This window comes from Lactuca saligna, chromosome 2, assembly GCF_052625555.1.
Source record: "Lactuca saligna cultivar CGN05327 chromosome 2, ASM5262555v1, whole genome shotgun sequence".
NCBI classification, from domain to species: Eukaryota; Viridiplantae; Streptophyta; class Magnoliopsida; order Asterales; family Asteraceae; genus Lactuca; species Lactuca saligna.
In genome coordinates, this window is record NC_136418.1 from 75,104,629 (window position 1) to 75,114,170 (window position 9,542).

Consider the following 9,542-nt stretch of genomic DNA (forward strand, 5'->3'; position numbering starts at 1 on the left):
TTTTGTATTTGATGTGGTCCGCAGACTGAATGTTTTAACTCGTGATCTGCAGATAACAAACGTTTCTTAAAAAAACAAACAATACCCTAATATACTAGCATGAGCCCTAAATCATATCAAAGTCATATATATATATATATATATATATATATATATATATATATATATATATATATATATATATATATATATATATATATATATATATATAGGGTTAAGTGTTCAAATGAGAATACTATTTACTGTGAGAACGTGAGAACACTATTTTATGTTAATATTCTACTATGAATTTTGTATATACAACGATATGACATTATTCATCAACAAATATACGAACAATCACACATCAATATTCACATTAAAATTTTATATGTACAACTTTATAACATTATTCATCACCAAGTATATGAACAATCACATTAGAATTTACTAAATTACTACATGTATATATAAATTTTATAGTAGAATAGTAATATAAAATTGAATATATTCATATTATAATTACTACAATACTATACATATTAAATTCATAGTAGAATAGTAACATAAAGTAGTGTTCTCACGTTTTCACATTAAATAGTGTTTTCATTTGAACTTAACGCTATATATATATATATATATATATATATATATATATATATATATATATATATATATATATATATATATATTCTAATAAATAAAAATCTTTTTTACACATGTCACACTCTAATTGATTTGACCACATGTCATTTTGTGGTTATTTTCAATTAAATTTTTTCCACATGACATTTTGTGGTTTTTTCTATTTTATCATATTCCACATAATATTTAAATATAATATAAATACATATCACTTTTATTAATTGATTTTCCTTTTAATTTTAAAATTTCTAAATTAAAGCCTTATTAGTTTCCTTTGTTTATTTATCTAAATTATTTGTTTAAATTAAAAAAAACACGATAATTATAATAATTCAATATTTTTTCTTTCGAACTTTTAAATATTTAGAATTTCATATTTAATTTTTCTTTTAAATGAACTCATATAATGCATAAGTTTTACACCTAGTATATATATATATATATATATATATATATATATATATATATATATATATATATATAGTTGTAAAACCCGTATATTATACGAATTGATTTAAAAAAATGATTAAACTTAAAGTATTTATGGAAATAATTTTTAATGTACAACTTTAAAATAAGAAAAAAAGAAATGTATTTTTTACAATTTAATATATATATATATATATATATATATATATATATATATATATATATATATATATATATATATATATATATATATATATATATATATATATATATATATATATGACTTTACATATATAACTAGATGACTTTAATAAAAAATTAAAACAAACCATAAATTGACAAGTGGATAATACTTATTTCAAAATTACCATAAAATGATAAATGTTAAAACTCATGAGAGATTGACAAGTGATAAAAAATTTTCATTTATTAAGGAGGATACTGTCAACTGTCAATGATGAAATCATTTGTTTAATGCATGTTAATCGAGTAAACATATGAAACCACTTAACAAACTATATTCAACTTAATCTTGTATTTCCAACTTTATATTCACCCAATCGGTTTCTTGAGGTGGTATACTTGCAAAATTTCCAAAATGTTCAAGTCCTAACAGCCATAAACAAGAATGTATCTGATTTACATCTCATATGATCATTTGTTGTGTAGGACGTTATAAGCTAGCTCGGGGTTGTTGGAGAAATAACCCTATTTGAGTTTGAAATCGTTATCGTGTGAAAACCCAAATCAATTTTCTTGCTCAACAACACAATTGATAAATACTGAAATATAGCCGTGGATCCTAAAGTATTATTACACTTGCAACAACCATATCCATAAACAATGATACAGGCTATCCGACACAATTGGATTTGTCCATATGTGAAGTAGCATTTGATGAAGATGGCTCTGTGTACCATTGTTGATCTCCACGTGTGATGAAGGTAGCTTCTGCATTTGCAAAAAGTCATGGCATAAATGTAATAATCATATGATAACAGTAAAAAACACACAGTAACAAGCATAATAAACAGCTAAACTCCACTTCGAGTCTTTGGCTATTGTTTGTAAGAATGAGAATGATCACATATGTAACTTCTAGGTTTTACTATACAAATTATAGCTACAAGTACTAAAACTTAATGTATAATCATAAATACATGCATACATACATACATACATAGTAGTAATACTGACTTACCGGATAAAAAGACGTCCTTATAATCTTCTTCATCGTATATAAATTGTGGGGGATCAGGAGAACCAACCCCTACTATGGTGCTTCCACTGCAAAATCAATATGATGAAAGAATGTAATGATGATATTTTAGCAATATCATCAAATCTCTACCAATTAGCAACATTATACTTTCAAAAAAAAAAATATTTAGACATTGTACTTTGAAAAACATACCAATTACAACATTCTACTTTGATTTTTTTTTTTTGGTTTTCCTATTAGAGCATTGTATTTGTATACTATGAAAATCTACCGAACTATAGTAGTGAAAATTGGTTTGTATATGGACGATATTGCTATAACTGGGTAAAAAGAAATTAAAGTACAATGCTATAATAAGAAGAAATGAAAGTAACATATGCTATAATAAAGAAATAAATGAAAGTATGTTGCTATTCTTGCATTTAATCCTTAAGTAGTGATATAAAAGTCGGTACCTTCCGGACATAAAAACCGCATCATATTTCCCACGGCCTGCAGCAAGGATGCGTTGTTTTAGTCTTTTCAAAGATGGAAGCACTTCAAATGCAGGAGCTTCTGTGAAGAGCATAAATGTGAAGTGAAATCAATCATCTCATTCTCATCATCTCATCTATGGAAGAAATTGATAAGTGACTTCATACCCAAATCGTTTACACAAACATCTTGTGATATTCCATTTTTTGAAATCTTCTCCAGCAAAGTTGAAGGTTCAATGGTACTTGATACATCCAACCGGAAACGCTGACAACAAACATTTCAACTTTTAACAATCTTTTTTTTTTTTTTTTTGCTATCTAATAAATATTATTTCTTTGTTACATAGGACATGGCATAATTCACAAAGACATAAAACAACTAATTTTAATAAAATCTCAATATAACACAAATAAGATTATTGTAAAAATAGGGCATATTCCATAGTCTATACTCTATACACTGTTTGATTATAATTAATGAACTTTTCATTTACAACATTAAAACCTAAAATGTAATAACAGCTCATTAAAACACACATAGATTGTGACAAAAAAAAAAATTCTAGTTAAGTTTAACAAATAATCTAAATTACATAAATAAAAAAAAGAAATCACCTTGTAGACTTCAGCTGTTGAGCATGCCTCTGGAGGCTTAATCAGAACCATTGGCAAATCAAAAGGTACAGGTGAGGGTATATCTTGAACAATCTGAAATCAGCAAATTTCATTAATTAATTTTTTTTAAAGAAAAATTCATCCGATTAAATTACAAAATTGAAGAATTTGGTGGCATGAGAATTGAGTGATCAACATACCTCACCTCTACCTGTGCAATAGGCTGCTCCTTTAGAGAAGAAGAAAGGGACATCTGACCCAATCTCACCTGACCATTCTTGAAGTTCCTTTTCAGTCGCCACTCCACCACTGAATTGGTTTGCTGCCCAAAGAGCCGTTGCGGCATTACTGCTTCCACCGCCAAGCCCCGCCCCTGTTGGAACTCTTTTATCCACATGAACCTGCCACAAATAGTAACCTACTTTTAATAAAAAGACTATTATTGTAAACCCATTACTCTCTTGTTATAATTTATATCATCTAACTGGCTAATTTTACACATCTTACCCAAAAGAATTTGTCACTTCCAGTTTTCTTCCGGTAAAGGTTCAAGGCTTTGATTATCTGAACGCATAAAACACTTGGTAAAATATGTACATTAAATAATAAAACGATAAAAGAATAATAAGAAAATAATGAGAAGAAGAAGTAGGAATTTACCAAATTTCTTTCATCAAGTGGGATTCCAGGCACATTAGTTGATAGGCGATCTTTAGATTTTGATGGGGACAAGGAGAACTTTATCTTATCTCCTAAGCTGATTACCTGGAATTTTCAAGTTTCAACATTGCATGAAAAACATTGAAAATATTAGCATAAAACTTTAAAAAAGAAAAAGAGCAACATATTGTGGAACTTACATGAAATAGAGATGCTAAGTCATGAAACCCATCTGGCCTCTTACTCGTTATTCTTAGAAAAACATTGATCTGCGTTTCAAAAAAATTCAGACACAATTCATAAAGCATAGTGTTTACAAAACTAAAAGTAGATTCAATCTATTGAACTCATAAAAAATGGGTTAAATGCAAGAAATAGCAATACATTTTTGCCAGAATAATATGGAACTACTAACATACATCCTTCCTTCCTTCCCAATTTCCATATTTTCTATCACAACTATTGCTAAAAATATTTGTAGGAAGTACCAATTAAATCATAATTTTACTTCCAACATCAGGAAACACATAAAATAAATATCACAAGTAATCAAGGAATCACATTATCTTACCTTGCAAGGAGAAAACAGAGAGAGCCTTGACAATCCAGCGTTCATATCCACCTCATCAGCTAATCTATTTAGCTTTTCATCAAGATTATACACTAGCTAAAATTCCCACAATTAGAAAAGAAAATAAGAGACTTAACGACAATAAGCACAAAACGGTAGCAACAAAAATCGCTAATTAACCTAAATAATTTGACAAAATCCACCTCCACTTGTTTTCTTTCATGTTTTGAGCTATCGGATATTGCTTTGACGATATGAGTTCTCGAATTTCTGCATTTCGTTTGAAAAGATGAGAACCCTTTTGACTTATGGGAAGAAAAATACGGTCGTAAGCTTCCATCTCCAAGGGGATTACTGAATTTCGATATGCTATCGCTGGAATAGTTCATGTGGTGACTACAGAAGAAGTGAGAGGCAGCCATTGCCGCCATGAGAGAAGAGGATTATTAGGTGATTCAAAGATCAGAAATGGCGTTTTGAGTTGACGAGGAGTGGTTTTTTAGGTGAGAAACGGAATCCAAATGTGGGATGGGTATGGATTCTTTGGCGTATTTACTTTTAACGTTTTCGAAGGCACTTCTTTAGCCAAATTACACAACACTCCCCTCGATGTTTTTTTTTATATATAAAAAGAAATCATTTTCTGTAATGTTGGACAAAATTTACCTTCAACTTTTAAAAAAAACATTGCGATTTAAACTATTTTGACCAACAAATTGTAATAAGAAATACAATTTACGCACAAAGAACACTATTAATGCATGCAAATTATACTAAATTGCTGTTGTTTAGTGTTTACGAAATATACAAATATATGGACTAACATGAAACAAAGCTTCTATTAAAGGAAAAAAAAAAAAATGTTACTAACAATGCAATTTCAACCAATAAAAATATTTTAAATTTTAAAATTAAATTAGGATCTTTCTTTATCCAATCCCAAAAAAAATACACTACCTCTCAAGTCTCATCCGTAACAAAACTTGTATTTTATGTCTCATCCGTAACAAAACTTGTATTTTATAGGTCTTTTGGTTTGATGGTTATGACTCAAGGTTATTGGTCTGCTTTGGTGTAAATGGATCCATAAAAAGGTGGACCATCTAAAAAAAACCTTATAAAAGTTCATTTCATGGAATGTTTCTATAACATAATTTATATAGGCATTTTTCTACAAATCCACTTAAATTTATTTACAAGAGCAAGATTAAGGGACTATGCCAACCAAGTCAACATTGTATTCCTCGTTTGAAAAGCAGTTAGAACATTACTTTGTGATGCACATTAATGAGCTATTAAATTGAAGAAACGAAGAAAAACAGGCCAACCATTCACTGTTCGACTGATTATAATCGTCCAAGAATTTTTTTTTTTTTTTTTTTTTTTTTTTTTTAGTGTGGAGAATTTCAGTTAAGGGTGAAGCTTTAGTTTAGTTACGGAGGCAACTAAAGAAAGAATAAGCAAATAAGCAATAGGGAGACATCATGATTGAGAAAAACAACAATCAACACCACATATTTTCAAGTCATGTTTTTTCCTTTAAATCTTTCATACCCTTTTTTTCTTTTTATCTTATTCTTTTTTCAAACTCCCCTCTCCCACTACAGAGTGGGGGAAGAAACAAACTTTCTGGGTAAACTAAACAAATCCTTCTCCTCAAACGGAGATGACCATTCCCGAGAACCGCCACCCACCGCCTCCGAACCACCACCAACCACCCCGACCCCAACCCCATCAGTATGGTGGTGCAGCAACCCATTAGCCGCCACCGGTCTCACCGCCATTTTACTCCCCGAACCACCCATCCACATCCCGTTTGGTCTCAACGAGCTCGGTGATGGGATCCGATTCAAACTCCAGTCAATATTTGTGTAATCAAATTGCGAGGACCAGTCACCATTCCAATCTACATGAGCCGCCCCCGCCCCCGCCCCCGCCCCCGTCGTGCCGCCCGGAGCTCCACCTGAGCCCAGACCGGAAAACAGCCCTAGAGAAGATGCAGCTGCCAGAGTAGGAGTCGGCACATAGTGCTGTGGTGGCGGTTGTTGGCGGTGCTGATAATGAAACTGGTTGCCGTTGCCATAGGTTGTGGTGTTATTAAAGCTTCTTGTGGTGGTTGGGGTTGGCATATGAGGAGGATTCCAATCAGAAAAATGAGATGAAGAAGATGATGGAGAAGGAGATGGAGATGGAGATAAAGATGAACTCATACTTGTGGTTGGTAATGGTATCTGCTTTGATTGGGGTCGTTGCATCATTACAACAGATCCCAGCTGTAAACCTTTAAACTCATTTCCAAGAATTTCACTTTTTGAAGCTGCTGGTGGTGGTGGTGCCGCCATTGTAAAGGAACTGGAAGGGCTCATGCTCAGCCCATTTACCGACCATCTTTTTTCCGGAGCGGAAATGGGTTGCTGTGGCTTTACCCAGTCGGAGATGGGTTGGGGCTGGGGCTGGGGCTGAGCTTTTTTCAGCAACTGAATGTTTTTGGTGCCGGACTCCGCCAACAGCCGCCCTGCCGGAGCAGCCATGGATGGGTAGTTGTCATCCAGTTTCTGTATAGGCAAAGCTCCTGAAGATAAAGTTCGTTTCGGTTGTACCTTTGGAGGAGTGGGTATTGACTGTTTACCACCACCACCGCCGCCGCCAACAACAACCGCCGGAGGTTCGGTGGACTTTAGTGGTGAAGGTTGAGATTCTTGTTTCTGGAGTTTTATCAAGTTTTCAGCCGCCCGTTGAAGGTCACCCTCACATGCCACAACAGCTCGTTCAACTTCTTGTTTTGAGCATTTGAATTTGATTTCCATTTCAGCAATTTGAGCAAGCTCCTGTGATATGTCAACCTTCAAATTACCACCGCCAGTATCAAGGTTGTGGTGGCCGGAATCTTCACTGCCTTCAAACAACCACGCCACTGACTCCTCTACTCTTCCTTCATTCATAATCAAAGCCATTGTTGCACGTTCTGAAGTAAACCCCATTGCAACAAGTTTTTGAGCAAGTGCTTCTAGTTTTCTTGACATTAGATATCCACAGCATCGATCATGGAGTTCTTGAGCTCGTCTTTCTTTTTGTCGTTGATGTTTCTTCTCATTTTTCTGCCGGATTTTTTCCCGTTTCTCACTGTCAACACCGGAAACTGCCGCTGCCTCCTGGCGGGAGGTGGTGCCCTGAGAAGATTTGTCTTTTGGATCTTCTGACTCGCCGGACCAGCTGCCATTGTTGGAAAGACAATCGTAGTCCACCCCTATGCCCACCGCGTTGCCGCTAGGGTCATCGGTGTCATCAATATCCCGGAAACGGCCATTAACAGGCGGCACGGTAGAAACTGGGGTGGTTTCAAGTGTATGGAAGGTCCCCAGAAGTGGATTGTAGCCGCCAGCACCAGCGGTGGTGGGTTTTGCAGAAGGTTTCAGTGGCTCTTTTCCGGAAGCTCTTTTATCCTTGGCTTTTGATCTTGATGGAGACATTTCAAATACTTGTTCCCTGCAATGTCAATGACTTTTTCAAATTTCTCAACTCCTTTTGACTTTTTGTATAAAACAAATTATTTTTTAATCTCAAAATCATAAGAACTGATTTGAATATTTGGAAGGATCATATGATTTGTCAGTTTGTAGGATTAGAAACATATTGGTCTAATTCTTACAGACTAGATTTCATCAGCATAAGCAGATTTTACAAATCCTAATATCACAACTGTCAAACCACCATGAAAGAGAAGAGATATGCTATTTACTAACATCTTACAAAGCTATAACCGCAAGAGAGGGATCTCATTTTCCAAATCCAATGTAGAATCAAGTTTGCCATATGCATTACGATCATCCACATATATTATAAAAGGTTACAAACACAATTGCACTTGATAATAAATGCAGCTATAAAAGTTTAAGCCAATAACAGCATGTTCTCATGTTAAGAAATGATGTTATGAGGATAACTTAGAGTTCAGAGAGTTTCTTGGCAGGAAATGTTAGCTGGCAAAGAAACTACCGACAGCAAAACTAGTTTCTTGGTGTAGCATTTGGTATAACGATACTTGTTCATCCAAACTCTGAACATCTTACAAAGCTATAACTCAAATAAAAGCGATTCAGTAGGGTTTACAAAGGAATTTCATTCAACGCGCTTTCTCTCCAAATTATTTCAAGTAGTTTTACCTTGTTAATCTCTGTAACCGATTCAATTTAACTAACTTTCAAGGATTAAAAGCTAAAACGCATCAATTGACCAAAGAAACACATAGACATGTTCCAATTGGAAAGAAATGCTCGTAGAAAAACCAAGACACATTGCGAAAAAGTCAAATGATGAAAATGAAAACAAATTAATCGATCAACTCACCACCGTTACTGCTAAATCGATTTGAAGAAAAAGCTTGGGCAAAAAACAGCGCCTCTGGTGAATTGTTAGGGTTTTTGCTATTCGATCCTTTTTCTCCCCTTTTTCGATCGATAGGGTTTGCAAGTCGACTTTTCGAACGTAATATTTCCCCTTTTTGTTCTTCTCCCACTCGCTTCTATATCTATCGCTCTCTGCACCAAAGCGTGCACCACAATTCTTACATCGCCGACTTTAGCCCATTAAGAATGTAATGTGGATTGGGCTTATCATGAACTTAGGTTGGCCCAATTCTAAATGTCACTGCTCGGCTAATATATTGTGAATAGATTATTTGCAAATTCAAAATAAATAAATAAGTTCTTTTTAACTTTCTGGTTTGATCGCAATTTTTTTTTTTCGGTTTAGGCTTTGTTTTTTAGGGATGTATATCCTTTTATATATAAATATTGTATTTGTTTGATTTAAACTTTAAATATTTTAATTTATTTTTTTAATAGTTTTTAATATTTAATAATCTTTTTTCTATATTTTTAAATCATTAAAATTAAAATAAAAGTTTTTTTTTTATTTGGGCAAATTCGATATTTTAAAAGATTAA

At 33.1% G+C, this 9,542-nt stretch overlaps 2 protein-coding genes across 2 annotated transcripts; both read right to left on the bottom strand.

The window, feature by feature from the left end:
- Positions 1-1,786: 1,786 nt before the first annotated feature.
- On the bottom strand, positions 1,787-5,140 carry CDPMEK (4-(cytidine 5'-phospho)-2-C-methyl-D-erithritol kinase). Its single transcript, XM_078979554.1, has 11 exons — positions 4,801-5,140; positions 4,598-4,693; positions 4,227-4,295; positions 4,027-4,131; positions 3,874-3,930; positions 3,567-3,767; positions 3,367-3,459; positions 2,917-3,016; positions 2,731-2,830; positions 2,255-2,340; positions 1,787-2,004 (listed from the first exon to the last, which is right to left on the bottom strand). The coding sequence occupies exons 1-11, from the start codon at positions 5,026-5,028 to the stop codon at positions 1,907-1,909; spliced, it is 1,233 nt and encodes a 410-aa protein (XP_078835680.1). The 5' UTR covers positions 5,029-5,140; the 3' UTR covers positions 1,787-1,906.
- Positions 5,141-6,062: 922 nt separating this feature from the next.
- LOC145031079 (uncharacterized) lies at positions 6,063-9,127 on the bottom strand. Its single transcript, XM_078979555.1, has 2 exons — positions 8,945-9,127; positions 6,063-8,083 (listed from the first exon to the last, which is right to left on the bottom strand). Exon 2 carries the CDS (start codon positions 8,065-8,067, stop codon positions 6,199-6,201), a length of 1,869 nt encoding a protein of 622 aa, XP_078835681.1. The 5' UTR covers positions 8,068-8,083; positions 8,945-9,127; the 3' UTR covers positions 6,063-6,198.
- Positions 9,128-9,542: the final 415 nt, after the last annotated feature.